The 23,609-nt window shown below is 39.1% G+C and overlaps 2 protein-coding genes across 2 annotated transcripts in view; one reads left to right on the top strand and one right to left on the bottom strand.

The window, feature by feature from the left end:
• Positions 1 to 13,014, bottom strand: part of PPME1 (protein phosphatase methylesterase 1) — a 69,613-nt gene extending 56,599 nt beyond the window's left edge. The window contains exon 1 of the mRNA XM_069070834.1: positions 12,664 to 13,014. Within this exon, the coding sequence (XP_068926935.1) occupies positions 12,664 to 12,764 (101 nt within the window). The 5' untranslated portion in view covers positions 12,765 to 13,014. The remainder of the gene's footprint in view (positions 1 to 12,663) is intronic.
• Positions 13,015 to 13,165: 151 nt separating this feature from the next.
• The window catches only part of C2CD3 (C2 domain containing 3 centriole elongation regulator), a 183,250-nt gene continuing 172,806 nt past the window's right edge, over positions 13,166 to 23,609 (top strand). The window contains exons 1-2 of the mRNA XM_069070830.1: positions 13,166 to 13,588; positions 15,050 to 15,319. Of these exons, the coding sequence (XP_068926931.1) occupies positions 13,534 to 13,588; positions 15,050 to 15,319 (325 nt within the window). The 5' untranslated portion in view covers positions 13,166 to 13,533. The remainder of the gene's footprint in view (positions 13,589 to 15,049; positions 15,320 to 23,609) is intronic.

Genomic DNA, 23,609 nt, shown 5'->3' with positions numbered 1-23,609 from the left:
ATATATGTGTGTGTGTATATATAATATATATAAAACATATGCTATTAACATGAATTTGATTTACCCCCAAATAATTATCAGGAAATGAACATTTTTGCCAGGAGGTAAAATTTAGCACTAGCTTCAGTAGCTTTTCTCATAAAAATTATAGATACTGTATCTTTAAGAGCCAATAAAATGTTTAGCTATCATTTATTCTGGAGACATTGTGATGATAAAGACAGAAAGGACTAAAGACTTTCTGAGAGAATTGTTTTAACTTATCGTACAAAAAAACATGAAAAGAAATCATGAGATTTTAGTATCTGGAGACAGCTGAATGGTGGGTTTATTTTGAAAATTGAGAAATCAGCAGTGGCAGGGGTGGATAGAGGTGACTTTGTCTATGATCTATCTCAAAGATGATATACACTGTAAATAATTATTTGGTCTTTGTTTTATTGTTTGTTACTATCAATAAATTGCATAGCATAAAATATCAATGTTTATTTAAATCCAGCAGGTTGAGAAATTGACAGAAATGAGCAAAACTTATATAAAAAGAGGTTCATCTAGTTAAGTAATATTAAATAAACTAACTGGGTGGGAGTTCAGGACAAACTGATTAATGGGATAGTGATTTTAGCAATTTATGAGGAAATATAACAACATACTCCTTGATTGCCTTAGAGCCCAGGTTAAGAATAAATAATAAATTAAAGAGCCAGAAAGAGAGGTTAAGGACCTCACCCTCCCTACATATGAGGTGATATGGGCTTGGCTGACCCACAGTGGTGGCTACGGAACTATAGAGATTTCTGGTCAAGACGAATACCTGAATGGGACACAGATGGCCCAGATCTTATAAACTTATAGCAAAACCCTTGAATTAGCACCAAACTTAGCAATGTTCAAAAAACCCAATGAGAAACTCACTACAGTGAGTGACTTCTTCCACTCCAGAACTGAACAAGATAGTCAGCTAGAAGTCTGAGTGGAGTAGTAAAGGGGGCCAGTCAACTCCTGCCCAGCATGACCAGAGATCTATAGCCTACAGAGTTCTGAGTCTGGATGCTGCCAAAACACAAGGTTGACCCTCCATCCCCTCTCCACCCCACAAAGAAAACCCCAGTGTGTATGGTCAGAAAGCTTCAGTGTGAGGATCTTCACTGCAACTAACACATAACGTTGCAGTACTCAGAATAGACCACCACATGCCAAGAACTCCAATGTCCGGAGACTGCAGAAAAGGCTCTGAAAATTCAACAATCTGAACCTCAAAAATCCAGAGAGGTCTAACGCAGGGAGTTGGAGGCCAGTACATTGGGGTAGATGCCAAGTAGATCTAAGCACCCTACCCAAAAGCACAGCAAGAGGTAGAGCTTGACCTTGATGCAAAGCTCCAATTCAGGAAATAATAGTAGAGAGACAAGCAAATCAAAGATAACATCAACAAGGATAAAAAAAAATATTGCAAATCTAAAGATCTCTCCAAGGAGAGAGTAACTATGTAACAACTACAAGTTAGGACTTACAAGAAAAAATGGACTTTGCTCAAGGACTATGTGAATACCAAGAAGAAAGTAAGCAGGAGGTAAACAATAAAATGAAAGCTCTTAAAGAAAAGAATTAGGAAGGAAATCATTTGTTTTGAAGAGAACATGGTAGACTCTTGAAAGCCAGATTAGAACAAAGACAATTCAATGACCATTATACATCAAGAAATATCAGAACAAAATCAAAAGACTGATAAGACAGAAGAAAATGTAAAATATCTGACATCAAAAACAAATCTAGAAAACTGGTCAAGGGGAAATTATTTAAGAAATAGTGAATGCTTTGAAAATCATTATTTAAAATAAAAAAGTCGGGACATTATGTGCCAAAAAATAATAGGGGTTGGCCTTGGAATCAGAAGACTCAAGTTCAAGTCCTGTCTCCAATACTGTTCTCCTTATTGCCCCCAACACAGCCAACACTGAAAGTCAGAAAATTACCTCTCTAGTGTAGTATTAGCTCTAGGGAGAAAAAAAAATCAAAGTTTATTGTATTTCATAAAAATTAGCTCTTAATCCATAAATAAAAAACTGAACCAACAAATCTCTATCCTCTTTTGATCTAAAGGGAAGTTAATACTAAGAACTGACATTGGTTGGGTATTTCTTCAGGTTTAAGGAAGAACTCAACAAGGGGCTCACAGTCCAGTGAAAAGTTGATTTTTTGAAGCCTTGCTGATAAAGTTCTTATTTGAGAATGGGAAAATGGCAGCTACACAAAAAAGGGATGACAGCACCTGCAAATCAATTTAACAAATGGCTACTCTATGCAAAGTATTATGTAAGGCGCTAGGAATACAAAGAGAAGAAGTAGTCGCTACCTAGAGAGTAGGGGTGAAAGGAAGAACTGACCAGTTAGAGTGGATTTGCAAAATATGAAAGAGAATCAAATTCTGGGAAAGATGCTAAGAGGATCATCAAAGTAGATATCCACCTTAAAAAGGTAATATAGTATAATGGAAAGAATACAGAATTTTGAATCATCATACCTAGGTTAAAATCCCAGCTGTGTCCCTTCCCTTCTGAGATTTAGTTTCTTCATTTATAAAGAGAAAAGCTTTGACTAGATTTCTAAGATGTCTTCCAGTTATAGATACTATGAAGTAGGTAGTATAAGTGTTATTTTCCCTCGATATCATTACCAATTAGGTAATAGTATGGTGTCTAGAGCTAAGGGGGTAAGAGTCCCATTGTACCCTGTTGAGTCTTATGAGAGAGAAAACAGACTTTGCTCTCAGATTAGGTGATTTCCTCCAAAATCAAAAGGCAAGTAAATGGCAATGTTAGGTCCCCTAAGTCTAGTATTCTTTCCTCTATATCATATCATCCTCTTGGTCTAGGAAGAGAAAAGACACTAGTTAAAAGAAGACCAAAAAAAATATTTCACTCTGGGAAACACTGGAACAGAGAAGACAGTCAAATATAGACATTAAGGGGGTGTAATACATGGAGATGTAACTATGTAATTCTACCAACAAAACTAAAAATTGAATTGCAAAACCCTGGGCAGAAAACCTATCCTAGAGATAGATTATTTTAGTAAATCCAACAAAAATCATGAGATGACTAAAGAATAGGAAATACAATGACCAAAATGAGTTTGTTGGGAGAGAAGTAGGGAAGAAGTAAAGGGAAAAAAGGAAGAAGAGACAATGTTGCACTGATATGCATTATGCAACTCCAACCAAATAACAAGCTTAATGGGTTTTGAGAAAATCACAATCACTCTTCATAGGCTCATAGGTTTGGAGTTAGATCACAGGTCATCTAGTCCAACCCCAACCCCACTCACATATTTAAGGAGGGAAAAATATTCTTGAGAGTTATCAATTGAAAAGGGCTACTACCTATATCCAAACTCTTTATATCAGTTAATTAATAATAAATAATAATTAGCAATAATGATGCTATCTACCCCAAGTGTAGCAGTACTTCCAACTCTTAACAAACTATTTTGTGTCATGGACCCGTCTGGCAATCTAGTAAAGCCTGTGGGCCACTTCTCAGAATAATGTTCTTAAATGCCTAAAATAAAATACGTAGGGTTACAAAAAGCAACCAACCATAATGAAATACAAAAATATTTTAAAGTTTTTGGACTGCGGCTTACGGTCTACTCTGGTCTACTCTAATAAGATTGTTCCTGAGAGATCTTTATGATCTCATGAACGATATTTTACACCAGAAGGATTCTAAGAGTTTGTGTTGAAAAACCTTTTCCTTCCTAGGCAAGTCACTTAACCTTTCTGGGTCTCAGTTTCTTCATTTGTAAAATGAGGGCTGGATCTCTTTAAGGTTCCTTCTAATTCTAAATTCTATGCATAAGACACAGTGGAATGAGTCTTACACAGGAAATCCCATGTCCTTTTCTACCTTTTTCTGGTCCTAGCTTGTAAACAGTAAAATTTCCAATTACATATTCATCTGTATCAGCGTGGTATGTTGAAAAAGGAACTGAACTAATAGGCTGAGTTCTAGTTCAATCACTGCCACGAACTCCCCATGTGACCTCAAAAGGTAGAGCATCCAGAACTAAAGAGATAAATGCTAATCAATCAGTTAAAAAGCATTTATTAAGCACCAGGCTCTGGGGATACAAAAACAATGAATTAAACGATTCCTAGATTCCTTCTTGCAAAGAACTTCTATTCTACAGGGCAGAGTAGTAGATATATATACAGCATAATTATAAAGTTAATAAAAACAAATATATACAAAGGAATTCACTAGCAGTTGAAGGTAGAAATGGTTTCATGTAGAAATGCATGAAATACAATTGTCCCATCATACTAGGCCTGCACAACCTGCAGTGTGCAGGCTGTAAACAGCCTACCAGCAAGCCAAAGGATTTCTGGTGGCCCATGAAAACATGTAGAGGATGTTTTCCTCTATGTTTTTCGTAAGCTGCCTGAAATCCTTTAGCTGGCTGAAAGTGGCCCACACGTCACAAGCTGTGTAGGATTCTGTCTTTACTAGACTATATCTGGAGTACTGTGTATAGTTCTGGGCCTCATATTTCAAGAGCAGTGATAAACTGGGAAGCAACATGATGATGATGGGCCTTAAGTTCAAGCCACCCAAGGATCAGCTGAAGGAACTGGAGGTGTTTAGCCTGGAAAAGAGAAACTTTGGGAAAAACTATTAAAATATAAGCTTCTTGAGGGCAAAGATTGTCTGGCTTACTTGGAAATCTATCTGAAAGACCTGGCACACAGTAAGCACTTAATAAATGCTTTACCTCTCTATCTAGTAAGCAATATAATCACTGTCTTCAAGTATTAAAAGGACTGGCATATGAAAAAGGGATTAGTCTTTTTCTGCTTAGTCCAAATGGATAGAACTAAGTCACAGACTGAATTTTTAAGCTTCTGGAGGGCAGGGACTGTCATGTTTCATCCTTTTACCCCCCAGGACAAGACTGTGGCCCATCTAATACCTGTTGCTTGGTTGAGATTTAAGGGGATGAGGGTGATTTGTTTTTAAAGACTTTAAATAGTTAAAGTAAGATCTGACATACTTAAAAGACTTAGATTCTACCCTTTTGTTTTATTGGCCATCAAACAGGATGCTACCTTCAATAATTTTGTTTAACAACCAATAAAACAGCAATGTTATTATTGCATGGCACTCAGAGTTTGGAGTATTTAGAGATCCCAAGATCAAAGAGGCTATTAAAATACAAAGCCTTCTTAAAAACTAGGGATAGAAAGAATATCCTTTACACTGATGCTTAACTAGCTGCATTAAAATGAAAGCTATTTTAGCAAATGACTAAAAAATAAACCTACTTTATGAAAGCTACTTTTAAATAGGCACTTCCATCTTTCCATGGAACATATAGTCTGTTGAGTCAAACTATATCAAAATATATTTTTCATGAATGTGGATGGATAAAGACAAACTGCTCAAGCCAAAGGAAAAGTGTAGACAGTTGTGCTCTAAAGTTAGAAAAATCCTCAGTCTTTCTCTCCAATCCCCATCCATAATGGCAAAAAAAAACCCCACAATTAATTGTTATTGGAAAGAACACTGGACTTGTGTTTGCACATTAAGTTTTTAGATATTTTCTCCCCCATTAGCTCCTTAAGAGCAGGGACTGTCTTTTGCCTTTCTTTGTATAACCAGTGCTTGGTATATTGTAACTATTTAACAAATGTTTACTGACTACTGATTTGCCTAAACTCACACAGTACAAAATGTGGAGTCAGAAAGACCTGAGTTCAAATTTTGTATCAGACATTTACTAACTGTGTAACCTAGGGCAAATCTTTTAACCACTCCTCAGTTTCCTCATCTGTAAAACCGGGATGATAATAAGTTATCTGCCTTACGGAGTTTGTGAGGATCAAATGAGTTAACATATATAAAAGTTCTTTGCAGAAAGTACTATATAACTATGTATTACACGTATACTAAATATTAAACACACATCCACAGACACAGACACACACACCCCTACAAAGTGCCAGAGCTGGGACTCAAATCCAAGTGTTCTAACTCCAAGTCTAGTTTTCTTACCACTACACCATGGTGTCTTATCAAGGTAAAAGACACAGCATACTAGCAGACAAGATAGGGAAGCCAGCAGTACACGAAATACACATAGGGACTAAGAGCAATAGTAAGCTCTAGGTATTGGCTGAAGCATTCAAGAAATTATTTTTTTCAATACATCTAGGATTTTGCCTACAAAATGTAATTTTGTAAGTATTTCTTGAGCACCTTCTCTTTAGAGGTAACTAGGTGGTACCAGTGGGTAAGAATGTTGGATTTGATAGTTCAAATGCTGCCTCAAGACCCTAATTAACTGTGACCCTCAGCTAGGTCTCATTTCCCTCATCTATAAAATGGGGATAAATAATAGCACCTAAATCAGAGTGTTGTTGTGAGGATCAAATGAAATAACAAATGTAAAGTGCTTTGTAAATCTTAAAGCTCTATATAAATACTAGCTATTATTATTACTATATATAGAGGCCTATACTAAGTGATGATGAAATACAAAGACAAATAAATGACATCCTCAGGTTTATGCTTGGGTTTATGTGTCTAGGGAAAAGGAGAGTTTAAAAACTAGTTCACTGGAAAAAGGCAATCACTTAGGGTTGAATAAAGTACACATGTCTTAAACTAATAGTTCATATGTATCACAAATAATAAATTTGTTATTTGGCAGCTGGGTGGTCTGGTGTCAGAAAGACACCTCTTCCTGAGTTCAAATTTGTTCTCAGATACTTATTAGCTATGTGACCCTGGGGAAGTCACTTAATCCTCTTTGTCTCAGTTTCCTCATCTGTAAAATGAACTGGAGAAGGAAATGGCAAATCATTGTGGTATCTTTGTCAAAAAAAAAAAAAACCCCAAATGGGGTCATGAAGAGTTGAACATGACTGAAAGAAGACTGAACATGACTGAACAAAAGTAGCTAGCTGAAACTCTAGTGCTTACTATATATACAGCTCTATGCTTGCTGTTAAGGATACAAAGCTGTAAGAAACAGAATGAAAATGGAATGGCCCATCTCTCATAGAGGTTAAAATTTAATGGAAGCACTAATACATGTACTCAAAAAACTATAAAATGATATCTCATGGAAAATTAATGAAAATTAATTTTTTACTAATTATATGAAGAATGTACAAAATATCAACCTCTATTATAGGCTTGCCAAGAGAAGCTTTGAACTTTACATTTTTTCAGTAATAAACACCTAATAACTCAACTAGTTTTTCTCCTAACTTAAGAGATCTTGTTCTTTGGGAACCAGCTAATCATCAGTCACTGTGAAATTTCATTTTAATTTTTTTAAATTCTTCTCATTCTTGTATTGCACTCATACAGAAAGTGGGAAAAACTAGGGGTTCCACATGAGAGTATGCTCCAGATAATTAAAACAGTCCTTTCTTCAGCTGGCCCAAATTTGTTCCTTAAGTATTTGTGAAGAAATCTTTTACAAATTTATTACATTATTTTCTGTTTTATTAAATAGTGTTACTGGGTATAATTCAAGCCATTCTTGACGATTCTTGTTATCATGTGAACATCCATTTTTGGATAATTTTGCTTTAGTTTTTCTGTCTCTTTTCTCCATTTTATACCATGAGCTGCCATGGCACTTGCCTCTACCATACGAGTGTACTGCCTTATTTTGCTATATCAAATAACAAGGTTTGTAAAGAACTATTTTTAATTTAATTATTTTTTAAAAGAGTGAATAAGAGGTGTGCCTTAGGCATTATCTTGGTTATTCAAATGTGTGGCTTTAGTACAGAGGCAACTGGTAGGGGGCTCCAGCCACAGCGCCAAAAAGCGTTTGCTTCAGATGAGTGGTATACAGGACAACTAATGTATTATAACATACCAACTGAACACTCAAACACTGACAGTAAAGTAAGAAAACACTGTATAAAGATTACTAAAAAGTAATTCCATAGAACAAAATGTGTACACACTGCGGGTTTGGCATGGGAAAGTATGAAAAATAATATAATTGTACTTCTTGTTGCTTTTGATCTAAAGTTTTATAGATATCCTTAACCAAAAAACTCTTTAAATTACTTCTAGGCTAACACTTTAGTACCAATATTTTTTTTAATTGAGTTATAAACTTCCCTGCAAAAATATCCTATCAATGTACCCTTCTGTATTTGCAGGTCTAATTCAGTAGAGTTCAATCATTGAATTACCAAGGACTCAAGAAAGTAACATTTCAGTTAATTTAATAGAACAATTTGTACATGAAGGATTATTTTATTTGTTTGACCACCATTTGAAAAGATTAGGCTACACAAATCACAACATTAAAGCTATTAGGTAGAACAATCTTGTTCTAAGGTACTGTGAATGAAGTTAAAGGAATTCAATAGGTAACCATGAAAAAAGTAGGAGCAAAGCCTTTAATTCTATTCCTAACTCAATCTGTGACCTGGGGCAAATTACACTTCTATTTCTGTTTTCCTGACTGTACATAATATAATAATACTTCTACTTGCTGAAATCACTCTCTTCCTTCAAGACCCAGCTTTGGGTGCTAAGCTAAGAAGCTTTCTGGATCTCTCCAGCTTAGTCAAGATATTGTGATTATTATACCATTCAGAGTTCTAGGTTCATAAAGACTGAGAACAAATGAGAAGCGGCCAAGTTACTAAAAAGCTAATTCTTATTTCAAACAGCAGTGATAACATTCTAAAGTTACAATAGGCTATGAATGAATTAGCAGCTAACATTCATATAGTGCTGTCAGATTTGTAAAATTTGAGTAAAATCTTACAGATAAAGAAACTGAACTTCAGAGATGTTAAATGATTTGTCCAGGGATAAAAGCTGTGAGGATTTCCCTGGCTTCCTGCAAGACAGCTCAAATCCCACACTTTGCAAGAGGCCTTTCCTGATATCCTCAATCTGTTTCTTCTGAGATTACCTTTTATTTACACTGTATATATATATATATATATCTTGTATACAGAGTTATCTGCAAGTTTTCTTCTTTAGAATGTGAGTTTCTTGAGAGAAGGAACTCAGCTTTTGCCCTTTTTTTTTTATCCCCAGTGATTAAACACATTGTTTAGCACATAGTAAGGGCTGAATAAATGCTTGCAGACAGTAAAAGTCAGCATTCTAACTTGGAACTCTCCTGAGTCAAAGTCTAGCACTCTTTCTTCTTTAGCACATCTCTTCTGACAAGAATAATTTACACAGAACTCTCAACTTGGAATCTATGAAAATTCTTTTTTTTTTTTTTTGCTTTTTGGAGGGCAATTGGGGTTAAGTAACTTGCCCAAGTTTACACGGCTAGTTTTTTTGTGTGGGTATTAAGTGTCTGAGGCCAGAACTGATCTCTGGTCCTCCCTCCTAACTCCGGGGCCTGTGCTTTACTCACTGGGCCACCTAGCCACCTGAAAATTCTTATCAGGTTAAGAAGAACCTTTTAATATCTCTCTGAAGAAGCAAAACAAAATCCCAAATAAACTAAATTTGGCTGCTTTTTATTTATCTATTTATTGCCCTCACTTTTACCGACCCTAAATAGCAATAAGGTTTCCAATCATTAAATTCAATAAACATTTAAGTTCCTACTATATATAGAGAATTATACTAGATTCTGGAGAAGAACCGATACCAGATATAATGTGGTTGTTTACCTTCATAGAACTTATGGGAAATACTTGCCCAGTAGATATGGCACACATACAACTATGATACAAATAAATGGTAAATGCACTCCAGAGGCTGGTGAAGAGAACTGGTAGAAAGAATCAGGTAGACTTCAAAGAATGAGCAGAAATTTTTTTCCAAGGAGGAAAAAATTTTAGGAACAAAAAAACAATAATAATATTAATAGCCAATATTTATATAGAGCTTACTGTATGCCAGGCACTGTGCTAAGTGCTTTACAATTTTTATCTTAGTTGATCCTCACAACCTGGGAGGTGGGTGCTAGTATTATCCCCATTTTACAGATGAGGAAATTAAGGCAAACAGAGGTTAAGAGACTTGCTTGGTGTCACACAGCTAGTGTCTGAAACCAGATTGGAATCTGGGTATTCCTGACTCCAGGCCTGCACTGTGTCCACTACACCACCTCCAAAGTCAAGGTTAGAAATAGAAATGACTAAATAGAACACTAAATATATCACTGAAAATAAGATTTCTCAGCTCAAAATAGTAAAATACTTTATTAAAACTTGAATGCAGGAGGCAATAGAGAATAGTTTGGTGAGGAACAAACTGTCAGGTTCCATTATTTCATGGAAGCAAGCATGTGATAAAGGGAGTAAAGAGAAACAGCAAGACAAATAGTAGAGAAAAGTACAATAGTCATGGAAGGAATAGAGAAAACCTTTCACTCTGAATGTAAAATGAATGCCTTTGTAGTGAACAATGAAGCCTCACTAATCCTACAAGATTAAGGCGAACATGAAAAGCCAAAGTCTGAGTTATAGAATATTTGAAAAGGAATGTAGTTTGATCACTTTCATCTACACATAGCATGACTCCACCTAAGTCACTACATGTTCCCAAGATGCTTTTATGGGGAGAGGGTACAGGAGATCCCCAAAAACTTAATGCAGTTTTAAGCTATTAATGCTTAATAACTTAATAAGGCTTTAATAGCTTAAAACTACACTAACACTTTTGGGATATACACGCTGCAGAAAGTACACTGAACTTGAGAATGAGACATGGATTCTTTGTCTAGGCTCTGCTACTAATAAGTTATGTGATTTCAGGCAAATAATTTCTTTTCACTGAACATCCTATTTCCTTATATGTAAAATACAGCATTTTGACTCAATTTAAGCTCTGGGTCCATTATATAAGAGAAAAAGGAATAGAGACTGGTCCTGTGATTTCAGTGCTATAGGGAGCTGAGAGTTACAGAGAAGGTATTGACCTGCATTGGGATAGGAGAGAGTGGATCAAAATACTTCTTCTTATTGGTTTAATTTTGGGTGAGGCATGCCTGTCACAGTTAAGGGAGTATTAATAAAGAAACAAAAATGAGTGACAAACAAGAACAAGAATTCCTGGGTACCATATAGAAGCCAAACAAATGCTCACTCTAAGTTTCCACTAGAAACCCACAATTATAGGCATTATCTCTTTCCAATATCACTATCCACTCAACAAAGAATTAAAAAGTATATTCACTTAGAGGCTTTAAAATAAGCTATGTCCAAGCACCAAAAGTACCTGCAAAAAGTTTAGTCTAGGAAAGCAAACATATTTTAATAAAGAATTTTTGAGCAAGTAAATAACTTTATAACCAGTGAGCGGTCTTTTAAAAATTTTATTTTGGAATTTCCCCCCACCCAGATCGATTTCAGGGGGCTTGTTTTGACAGAGGAAAAACTCTTAATTCTAACTAGAAATGGCCAGGGTAAATACAATCTATTAACCTGTACGTCAATCAATACTGGTAGCAAGCTCAATATGCTTAATATCCTTATAGTGAAAGTGTCTGCCTTTGCATTTTTGTTTCAGTACCAGAATTTAAGAAAAATAAATTAAACATTAACTTTGATTATAGCTCACATTTCTGAAATGTTGTTATAAGAAATTAATACCTAAGAAACGGAGGCAGTAATAGTGTCTACACAGTTTTCTTCGTCTTTATTAATCTCTAAACTTCCTTCCCTCTCTAAAAGTCCTGAATTCTGAAAAGGCCAAGATTTCTCTTTAGTAATATCTAACCCACCCCTTTCCCTCAACTAGTTCTAACGGTGAGCACGCATCTTTTAAATTCCTTTCTTAACCTCCTAGAATTTATTACCTTTTCTTCTCTAAGTCTTATGATTCCAATAATTCTTTAAGAGCAGGCATCCCACTGCCCTCAAATTTATCATTTGTTCCTAACCTGCTCTATTCCCGTTTACTTCTCCAAAACACCAAGCTCACCGATTCACATTCCCTACTCCCTATCCATAATACAATCCACACGACCTAGTATTCTTATCCATCACTACCTAAACTTCGAAGCCACTCCTCCCCCAATCACTACAACGCCATCTCACCTCCCAATCTGAGCTCCCAGACTTACACCTCATCCTTCATTCTCTAACTTGAGTCAAGTTCCTTTCAGACCTTTCATGGCCGTTTCTATTCTGACCAGTCTCCTTTATTACTCTAGTCCTTCCACCTTCCCACAAGGCAGCCTGCTCTCACTCAGTTCCCAGGGCTCCCAACTCTTCTTCCCTGCTGCTCTTCGCCCCACTCCCTGGCTCGCTTCCTACTCCGGGCCCACCCTGAGCCCCTCGCCGGCATCGTTATCACCAGCCTCCCCTCCCTCCTCTTTTGGCTTCCCTCCTCCTCCCCATTCCTACCTAGCCCGCCCCTTCCCTTTCCGTGGACTGGACCCTCCCATCACCTGTCCCTCCTCCAACGCCCCCTCGGATCGCTCCCATCACCTATCCCTTCTCCAAAGCCCTCCCAGATCACCCCCCCATATCATCTGCCCCTTCATCCCCCTCCCAATTCCCTCCAACTGGCCCCTCCCTCAATCTCTCTCATCCGCCCCTCCCACCTAAGGCCCCCGCGGGTCGCCCTTTCTCCCAACCGTCCCCTTATCCCAGAAGACCTCTTTTGGGCCCTAGCCCAGCCCTGGTGTGGAGTAAAGGGAGGCACGTACCCCATGCGCAGTTTGGCTCCGCTCTGGCCACCCCCGCCGCCCGGCAGGGGAGGGCGGGAGGGCAGGCGGCCCAAGTGCATGGTCTTCTCTAAAGCCGACATGAAAGGAGAGGAAGGCAGGAAGGAGGCCGAAGCCGCCCCGTATCCTGTCCTGTGCCGTGTCGCGCCCAAGCGTCGCCTCCGGGACAAGTCCACTTAGACTGTAGCCTAATCGGCAGCAAGACTCAAATTGCTCGGCTCACCGTAGCCCTCGGACATCCCCCGGACGCCGGCGGCACCTCCTCCCGCCCACCAATGCCCAAGCCCCTCCCCTTGTCGCCTTGCCTAGCCACTCCTCGGCCCTCGTCTCCACAGAGACCTGGCCGGAAGTGCGCAACCGCTCTCCTGCGGAGGAGCCTGGGTAGCAAAGTCGGCACGAGCCTGACGCGAGAGGGCGGGGTCCGCGTAGCCAATGGAGTTCTCCGAGAATGGTCGCTGCTACGCCTGCGCATTTGCTAATGTGAGTGTCCGTCTGAAGGAGGAGGGGCGGTGAACAGAGGAGTACGGATCCGTTACCAGAAAAAGGGTGGGTAACAATGCATCCTGGGCTTTGTAGTTCTTGGGAAGAAACAGCCCTACCGCGCCTTCCTTACCCGCCCTCAGAAGCTAAGACTGTTGATAGAAAGAGACGGCCTCCTGAGGCTTCCCTGAGTTTCCCAGGAGGCCCTGCGGCGGCGACAGTTGCGAGGGAACGCGCGCGGAGAGGTGGCGTGAGGCTTGGCGGGACGCAGCAGCTGCTCTGGCGGAGTGTGAGGAGGTGGCGGCAAAGGGGCTGTTGAAGGGTCTGCGGCTCTGGCGCCAGCGCCTCAGGGACTGAGAGCCCCGCCTCAACATGAAGCAGCGGAAGGGCCCAGGAGTTGGGGGCGGCCGCAGCCTCAAGAAAAAAGGTAACCCCAGGGGAGGGCCCCAGTGGGGCCCCCTGGAAAGCGTGGAGCCAGGGGTCGTGAGGGGGAGGCTTTGGTGGGTGCAAGCAGGGGTTGCTTCAGAGAGATTGGAAGGAAAGAACCCAGGAAAGGAAGGGACGCGGGGTTTTCCAGGGAAGAAGGGGGACCAGGGGGAAGGATGGACAGCTGAGGGTGGCGTGGGCAGGGAGGGGAAAATGGGAAAGAGAAACGAACGGGTGTGAGGAGTGCCTCAGAGCCATGGGGCAGATCTGGAAACCCAGGAAATGGGGCACCCCCAAGGAGATTTTTGAGAGAGAACTACAGCATCCTTCCAGAGGGGGTGGGGAAGAAGAAAGAAAAGCCAGCAAGGCAGCCTTAGGGCATGGGTTTAGCACAGGAGTGGGAGTCATTCCGCCTCCTATTTTTCATTGTGACCCCTTTGATAACTCTGAGCCTCAGTTTTCTGATTGACACATCTGTATATGCACAATTCACGAGAAGAGGCCAGAAAGTAAGGGTTACTTTAGAAAGCCAAAGATGTGAACCTACAGAGATTTCAGATTAGATGGATTTTAGTAAAAAAAATAACTTTACCTTATAAATCATGACCATTTGAGGATGTCAGGGAGAAGCAGTCTTCAATGTCTGTAATGTAATGTTCAGTCACCTCCACTCTACCTGTCACAATTCATTTATCTGTGCAGATGTATCTCTCCTCCTCTCCAGTAGTCTACACAAGGATTCTGTAGACAGTAATATTATAATAGATAAGTCCTTCTATCTCCAGCACATAATAGAAAATTAACAAATGGTTCTTGGATTCGACATTAGAAAAGCCCAGAAAGTGTAAAAATAAATTCTCGAATCTGCAGTATTATACTGAGAGGGGTTTCAATATTAGAGATTTAAAATGGAAGCTGCCAGGTTTAGTACCATAAAGCCCTCTATGGAATCACAACTTTTCAGTGTTGGTAGAAACCTCAGAGGTTTTCTAAGCCTGCATACATACTTGAATAGGAATCGACCCTACAACATTCCCAACAACTAATTATTTGACTTTCACTTGACTCTCTCCAGGGATGAGAAACTTCTTCCCTTGATAGGCAGCCTGGTGCCCTTTGGAACAGCTCTAATTTTCATAAAGATTTGTTTTGTTTATATATTGAAACCAAATCTGCCTCTCTGGAACTTCCACCAATGTTCCTTTGTTAATACTAGAACCTGAGAAATCATCTGACCTAACTCCCCCATATTATATAGGTAATGGGCTAAAGAGGAAAGTCAGTGGCTTGCCCCAAGTGATGAAGTTGAGACTTGAACACAGATCTTCTGACTCTCAAATGTAGTGTTCTTTTCTCTGTATCAGAGTTGTTGGCAGAAATTAAGTTTCTCCACTTGTTACATAGTATCATGTTTGCTTACCTACTCCACATTCTGATTTATTATTCCTGTTGGTTTATACAGGTCTAAGTGATATTTCACCATCCACAAGTCTACCACCTCTGGTTGAAGGTCAGCTACGATGTTTTCTGAGACTAACCATTAGTAAAATACTCTGGATGGTTGTGAAGCCCCCAACTCCTGTTCTCATCCGAGTGAGGTGGTGGGGGGAGACATCAGATGGAACTATATTTTGTCCCAGGGATGCTTCCCTAATTGAACAAAAAGCTGTGAGAACAACAACTCGTTATGCTATTCGTTGTGGACCGAAGCAATTTACCTCTTATCTAACAGGTATGCTTATATCATCCAAACTTTTCCTCGTAGGAGTTCACGATGGCAATTTGTTTTATGCATTTGCTTATTGCATACTATTGTTATCTATTTACATGTATGTCTCCTTACTAGAATATAATATTTATGAGGCAAGGATACTGACTTACCTGAACCTTCTGTCTTCCAAAGTACCTGGCACCGTACTTTATACTGAGTAGGAACTTCATAAGTGTTTATTAAGAAAAGTATTATAAATAGAACTTTTTTTTATTGTACCCAAGGGGCAATGGAAGAATATGTGATAGTTTATAAATAGACTGCAGCATATATTATTCACTTTCACATATATTATTCACAGTCTTTGAAGGTATACCAGAAAATAGTGTTAACGGTATCATCAAAGACATGACTGACTGGAGAAGGAGGAGGTCTGGTCATGTAGTGAGAGTAAGGGATAAGAATGAATAGCCTGGGGAGCCAAGATGGTGGCATAGAAGCAGGAAAACTCCATATGCCTCCTCCATAACCACCTCAGATACCTATAAAAAATGACTCTAAACAAACTTTAGTGCTACAGAACCCACAGAGTGACAGAGAGAAACAAACCTCCCACTGAAGACAGCCCAGTAGGAAGGGTCCATCAGCCAAGCGCCCCCCACAAGGTTTTAACCTAAGGGCAACTACGACCAGGCCTGGCTGGAGGGACTTGGGGAGAGTGGATCACCAGCAGTTGTGGCACTTTCCAAAATTATCAACCCATAAATGCCAAAGACAAAGTGAGAGGTCAGTGGACTTTGTGGGAACAGAGGGTCTGGGAGTGCAATCCGGCCTCTTCCCCCGACGGAGAAGCAGCTGAGACACAGCAGCTGTGTGCTGCTGCCACCACGTGGCTGCTTCAGAGCTCCTGGCCTGCAAATTGTAGGGGGACCAAGTGGCCAGTCTGAGGGGTAATCACTTGCTTTAACCTGCTTGGATCTGGATTGCTGTCTATGGTGGAGGTCCTGGGGTGCATGACCAGTTTGCCAGAGCCAGTGGAGGCTTCTGAGAGGGCACCTAACTAATACTCTGGCAGCTGCGAAAACCCCAGCAATTTGGGACAAAGCACTCCTCTCTGGAAGCAGAGTTACTATATTGTGACAAAAAGCTCAAAAGTCAAATAATTGAGAGGCAACATAAGGAAGCGAAGCAAGCACAGCAATACGACTTTAGACTCCTATTTTGGGGACAAAAAGGATCAAAGCATGGAACAGGAGGAAGACAACGAAGTGAGAACTCCTGTACCAGAAGCTTCCAAGAAAAATATGAATTGGTTACAGGCTATAGAGGAGCTTAAGAAGAATTTTGAAAACCATATAAGAGAAGTGGAGAAAAAATTGGGAAGAAAAATGAGTGATGCAAGAAAATCATAAAAAGAGAGTGAACAACTTGACTGAAGAAAGTAACACCTTAAAAAATAGACTAACTCAAATGGCAAAAGAGGCTCAAAAAGAATGAATAGCCTGGGTGCTGCACTGATACTCATGAAATGGTATTGTCTAGAAGAAGACCTCTAAACCATTGGGTATATCCTTTATGAAGGAAGGATTTGAAGTAAGACATAGACATGCATCAAATGAAAATGTGGAGGAGTTGTGATCTGTGTTGCATTATGGAGTACTTTTCCTAGATCCAATGAAGTATTTTCCATTGAGGTCAATCCTTTAATCAAATACACTTACCATATGAGGGATGGGGAGGCAATAGAGGGAAACTCACCCCTGAAATTTGGAGTATATTTTGTCCCTAACTTGAGTTTATGAATCCTATCTTATCTATTTCCTTGACAGAGAGATATGTGCCTACACCTGGGGAATGGAACCTGTGACCTTGAGGCCGCATGTGACTCTCTAGCTCCTTAAGTGCAGCCCTTTTGACTAAATCCAAATTTGACAGAAGAAATCCCCGGAATAAAAGAATTTTTTTCTGTAAAACTTGGACTCAGTTAAAAGGCCACACCCACAGACCTAGAAGGCCACAGTTTCCCCACCCCTGGCCTACACAGATTATTATAGTGGCAGAAAGTACTAAAACTGCTGTGTATTTGGTAGAGTAACAACAGTTTGTCTAATTCCTATCGTACTGGCAAATGTTATTCCTGGATCTGTATAACTATGGGCAAGTTGTCTAGGGACCTGTTTTCTCATCTGTAAAATAAGGATGTTGACCTAGAACACAGATTGTTATATTTGGAAGGTTATCATAGAATGGTAGAGTATTAAAACAGGAAGGTATCTCAGAGGTTATTTAATCCACCCTAACATTGCAAAGATGAGGAAATTTAGCTCTAAGACATGTTCTAATAAAGGATTTCCAGCTTGAATGGATCAGTGTTACTTTGGACTTCGAGTATTACTTTGTCTGAAAACTGTGTGTTTATATGCTTTGACCATTTTGTCATTTGAGGAATGGCTTTTATTTTTATAAATTTGACTTGGTTTTCTATATATTTGAGAAATGAGGTCTTTATCAGAGAAACTCACTGCAAAAAATTTTTTCACAATGATTACTATTTCCCTCCATCCCATTTTCCTATTTATCCTACTCTCTCTCCTTTCACCTTGCTCATTCTCAAAAGTGTTTTGCTTCTGACTTTTACTTTCCCCAGTCTGCCATCCCTTCTATCAGTCTATCCCCTATTTCCCCCCTTCCTCCCTCTTTCCCTCCACTGTAAAATCTCTTTCCAACCTCTTTTATATTAGATAATTTACCCTATTCTACCTCTCCCTTTATCATTCTTATAGTATATACGTCTTTCTCACCTCTTAAATTTATTTTTTCAGATAATCATCCCATTGTATTCAACTCATATCTGTGCCCTCTTCATATTCCTTCTAACTGCCCTAATAATAAGAAAGTTTTTAGGAGCTAAAAATAGCATTTTCCCATGTAGGGATGTCAACAGTTTAATCATATTGAATCCCTTATGATTTTTCTTTCCTGTTTACCTTTTTATCATTCTTTTGAGTCTTGTATTTGAAAGTCAGATTTTCTATTTAGCTCTTGCCTTTTCATCAGGAATACTTGAAAGTCCTTGGTTTTATTGAGTGGCCATTTTTTTCATCTGAAGGATTATACTCATTTTTGATGGGTAGGTGATTCTTGGTTGTAATCCTAGCTCTTTTGCCTTCTGAAATATCATATTCCAAGACCTCCAATCCTTTAATGTAAAAAATTACCAAATCTTATGTTATCCTGACTGTGGCTCCATGATATATGAGTTGCTTCTTTTTGGCTGCTTTCAGTATTTTCTCCTTGACCTGGGAGCTCTGGAATTTGGCTATAATATTCCTGGGAGTTTTCATTTTGGGATTTCTTTCAGGAGGTAATCAGTAGATTCTTTCAGTTTCTATTTTTCCCCCCTGGTTCTAGAATATCAGTGCAGTTTTCCTTGATAATTTCTTGAAAGATGATGTGTAGGCTCTTTTTTTGATCATGGCTTTCAGGTAGTCCAATAATTATTAAATTATCTCTCCTGGGTCTGTTTTTCAGATCAGTTGTTTTTTCATTGAGATAGTTCATATTTTCTTCTGTCCATTCTTTTGATTTTTTAAAAATTGTTTCTTGATGTCTCGTAAAGACATTCATTTCCCCTTGCCCAATTCTAATTTTTAAGGCATTATTTTCTTCAGCGAATTTTTGTATATATTTTTCCATTTGGCAAATTTTGATTCTCAAGGCAGTCTTTTTTTATTGGATTTTTGAGCCTCTTTTACCATTTGACCTATTCTGTTTTTTAAGTTTCTTCACAATTTTTTTGTGCCTCCTTTACCCAACTGTTGACTCTTTTTTCATGCTTTTCTTTCATGACTCTTATTGCACTTCCCAATTTTTCCTCTACCTCTCTTACTTGATATTTAAAATCCTTTTTGAGCTATTCCATGGCCTGGGGCCAATTTATATTTTTCTTTGTGACTTTGAATGTAGGAGTTTAGATTTTGTTTTCTTCTGAGTTTGTGTTTTGATTTTCCTTGTCACCATAGTAGCTTTCTATAGTCAGGATCTTTTTCTGCTCATTTGCCAGCCTATTTCTTGACTTTTAACTCTGTGCTAAAGTGGGGCCCTGCTTCTGGATTGGAGGGGGCACTGTACCCAATCTTCTGGTTTTTTTGTGTAGCTATTTTCAGAGGTAATTCTGAGGACCTCTTAAGTTTTCAATTTGTATTGTGAGTGACCACAAGCACTCTTTTCTACCCTAGAACTGTGACGAGTGTCCCTGCTCCCCTGTGGCTGCAAGCTCTGATGTTGTAGTCCTCCTCCTTACTGTGCGACTGAGACCAATGACTGCAACCCAAATCTAAGTATGGGCAGTGCAAGAGTCTCATCCCTGGTGCCAGTTCTTTGACTCCCTTACTGTCTTGAGTTACTTTAAAAAATTTATCTTGGAAAGGTGTCAGTAGGTTTTAGCAGCCTGCCAATATAGTATGTAACAGAGAGAAGAGGTCTCGAACCCCTGATCTGGGGGTTTGTGATAGTAATGGCAATTAAAGATTCCCCTGTATTGGCTTGGTTTTCAAATTGATTGTATTAAAACCCAGAGTTTGTTAATCCCACCTGTGGGATGGGCTTGTTGATGTGAAAAGAAAGTCCTGAAGTGGGAGGAGCTGGTGATGTAGATTTGGAGAGACAAGAGAGAGGCAGAAGTTCTTTTTGGAAGCTGCACCTCGTGGAGAGAGAGAGACCAGAATTGCTGGTGGCCGCTTTGAATTGCCCTGGACTTTTGAGACCTGCCCCCTGAGCTGCCAAGGACTGAGGAGACATGGCTGTTTTGCTGGTACTTTGTCTGTCTGTTTTGATGTTATTTTGCCAGATTTGTCCACTGGTGAAAGACTGTCCTGTTGAAGAAGTCCTGGAACCTGGCATTTGGTTAAGAAGGCCTGAGACTGTCCTGCAGACAGAGAGTGAATACTGTCCACTGGTGAGGGACAGTACTGAGAGTGAATACTGTCCACTTGTGAGGGACAGTACTGTTGTTGCAGGGGTCTGGAGACTGTCCGGCAGACAGAATGAATACTGTCCACTGGTGAAGGACAGTGCTGTTGTTGCAGGGGTCTGGGAGCCTTTCTGTTGGTTCAGAAGCCCTGAAGAAGGATTTTCTTGTTGTATGTTTACAGAAATCCTGGGAGAGGGCTTTGCTAATGTGTTCAGGGGTTCTAGGACTGTTCTACAGACAGAGGATAAATTCATGAAGGGACTGGCAATGTATCTTATGGCCTTGCTAAGCCTTGTCTCTCCAGGAACTAAGATTGCTGAGAACTTGCCTCATGTCAAGATGAAGAAAAGACCTCCATTTGGGTATTAAGTGCTGTGTTTAAACTTGATGTAACTCTGGGGTAGATTCAATTGTGATCCAGGGGTGGGGAACTTTTGACCTTTTTGTGTTCTATGGTTGAGCAAATGAATGCATTTTACTTATGTTTGGAAACTAATCTCCATTTGAGAAGAGGGGCTTTGTGGTGGACTTAATTAAGGTATAGCCTAGGGGTGGAGAAGTATTTAGAACAGAGACTTTGTAATTGATTGAATGATTGGAAGGTCCTGGGATGGGGTAGTACTTGGAGATTATTTAATCACACTTAGTAAATGCTGTATTTTGAATGATGTCATGTTTTGATCTTCTCTGTTCTGGGTTTGTTACTGAATAAAATAGAGAGTACCTATGCTGGTATTTTGAACCTGGGAAGTTGCCTTTCCTTGGCATTACATTACAGGGTTTTAGTGACCTATAAGTCCAATATGACTCAATAGGGAGATAATGGCAACCAAGAAAGGGGATGTAATCTTAGACTGCTTTAAGAGGCATTATGTCCAGAAAAAAAGTATGTGATAGACCTGTTGTTCTGGGAATGTTGAGTAGAATTTGTAGGGAAGTACATTTCACTTTTACGTAAGCAAAATTTCCTAACAAGTAGAATTCTCCGAAGATTTAGAGAGTGGGATTCTGGAATAGGCACTGGTTCAAGAGTCAGAGGGTCAAGGCTGAAATTCCTCTTGTCTCTTACTACCTGTGTCATTTTGGTCATATTGAATAACTTCTCTTGGCCTCAGTTTCCTGTCTACAAAATGAAAGCTGGACTAGATGGTCTCAAGGGCCTAAATCCATGATCATAAATGGGATAGAATCCTAATTATCCTTTAAACCTTGGTGTAAATGCCACCTGAATAAGATTGTCATGAATTCTGCTCACCTTCCCTTGGCTCCCTTTGCCCATAGTTTCATCTGATCTCATAGTATTGCTTGTTCTGTACTTTTGTCATGTAATTTATATTTATTTGTATGTATTTATATATATATATATGTATATGTGCATGTCATTTCTTCTCTTGGGTAATAAGCACTTTGAAGCCGCTAACCCTATCTGATTTATCTATTATTTTTCACAATGTCTAACACATTATTATTGCACAGAGGAAGTACTTAGTAAACATTTGTTGCATTAGTGAAAGAAAAAGAAACTCAGATTTGGAACAGACCTCGGAGACCATCTAGTGTCCAATAAATACCTGAGGAAGACTGAATTCCCTTGGCAAAATACCCACCTAGTATTCAGCTACTGCTTGAAGATTTTGAAGAGAGGGAAAATTCACTGCCTCTTAAAGTATTTCATTTTATTTTGGGTATTTCTTATTATAAAGTTTTTCCTTGCATGAACACTAAATTTGCCTCATTGAAATTTATACTTAGTGCTCCCTAACTCTAATCTGAAACTAATCAGAGGAAACCTAATCCTTCTCCATCAAAATAGCCCTTCAAAATGGCTATTATACTTTCCTGACTCTTTTCTTTGCTAGGTTAAACATCCCTAGTTTCTTGAGTCACTTCTCATATTGCATGTTCTCAAAGCTTCTCAACATCCTGTTCTTCCTCCTTTGGAAGTTTATCTAGTTTATTATTTTCCCTAAAATATGGTGGCCAGAAATGAACACAATACTCCATAACTGGTCTGAGCAGGGCAGAGTACAGTGGTTACCTTTTTATTACTGGACTTTATCTTTTCTAAGGCAGCTTAAGATTGAATCAAATTTTTGACTGCCCTGTCATACTGTTTAACTTTATTGGCTTTACATTCTACTAAAATCCTCTTTTGTAGATTAATTTAGATTAGCAATACTTCGCCACGTTGTATTTGAAAATTTGATTTTTTCCCTTTGAACCCTCATATAAGACTATTATATTTGACTCAGTGTTTTAGCTTGCCAAAAAATTTGGTTTCCAATTTTGTCTTCTAGTTTGTTAACTGCCCACTATGCTTTTATCCAACTGTGAAAATGAAAAAGCATAGCAATACTCCACTGAAGACTGCCTTCTAAGGTTATATTGGCATGGTTATCTGAGTAGTAAAAAGAACACAGAATAAAGAATCAAGAAACCTGGGTTCTGGTCCCAGCTTTGATTAAATTCCTGCATGTCCTTGGAAAGTTAGTTCCCTAGGATACTCTGGGAATCATTTTCTTCATCTTTATATTGAAGAATATAAACCATATGATCTCTGAGATCTGTTAAGTGTTAACTTCTTTTGATTACATTTTTCTAGTCAGGATAGGGCCAATGGGATAGGTAGGAACATATGCTAGTCCTTGAAGGATAGGTAATTAGTATTTAGAATAGAAAAAGAGGAAGATTGGACATAATCTGATGTGCACCTTAAGATTTGGGGAAAGCAGATTTCAAGGGGCTCAGAGAAAAGTTAGATAGGATGTCATGGACTAACATGCTTCAAGTCAGGTCAACCTAGGCGGGAAGAGAGATGACCAAGAATGAAATTATGAAGACACAAAGGGTAATAATTCTAATGAGGAAAAATCAGATTTGTCTGAAAAGATTAAGATGGATACACAGAGAACTCACCAACCAATTTAGATTTTTTTTTAATGGACAGAAAATAGGAGCAAGGTCAGAATGAACTGAAGCTGTCAAAGGATGCTAAGTACAACAAAATTATGTTATTGTTACTTTTTAGCTATGTGTGGAGAAAAAAAGAGGATCAAGAAAGGGATAGGGCTTATGCCACCACTCTGCTACAAGTCCTTATCACCTCATGCTTGAACTATTACAACAGTCTGATGGTTGGTCACCCTACCTCAAGTTTTTCCTCTCTCTAATCCGTTTTTCCTCAGCTGTTAGAGTGATCTTCCTGTAGCACAGCTCTGTCCATGTCACACTACCCCCAGCCTCCACTATTCAGTCAACTCTAGCAGCTCTCTATCACCTCCAGGGTCAAATGTAAGATTCTCTGTCTGGCTTTTAAAGCCCTTCAGAACCAGGCCACTT

The sequence above is a fragment of the Petaurus breviceps genome, unplaced genomic scaffold, assembly GCF_028583685.1.
Source record: "Petaurus breviceps papuanus isolate PSGF00001 unplaced genomic scaffold, PetGlider_PUasm1.0 90823, whole genome shotgun sequence".
Taxonomy (NCBI): Eukaryota; Metazoa; Chordata; class Mammalia; order Diprotodontia; family Petauridae; genus Petaurus; species Petaurus breviceps.
Note: the sequence above shows the minus strand (reverse complement) of the source record. Positions and strands in the feature narration are given on the sequence as shown.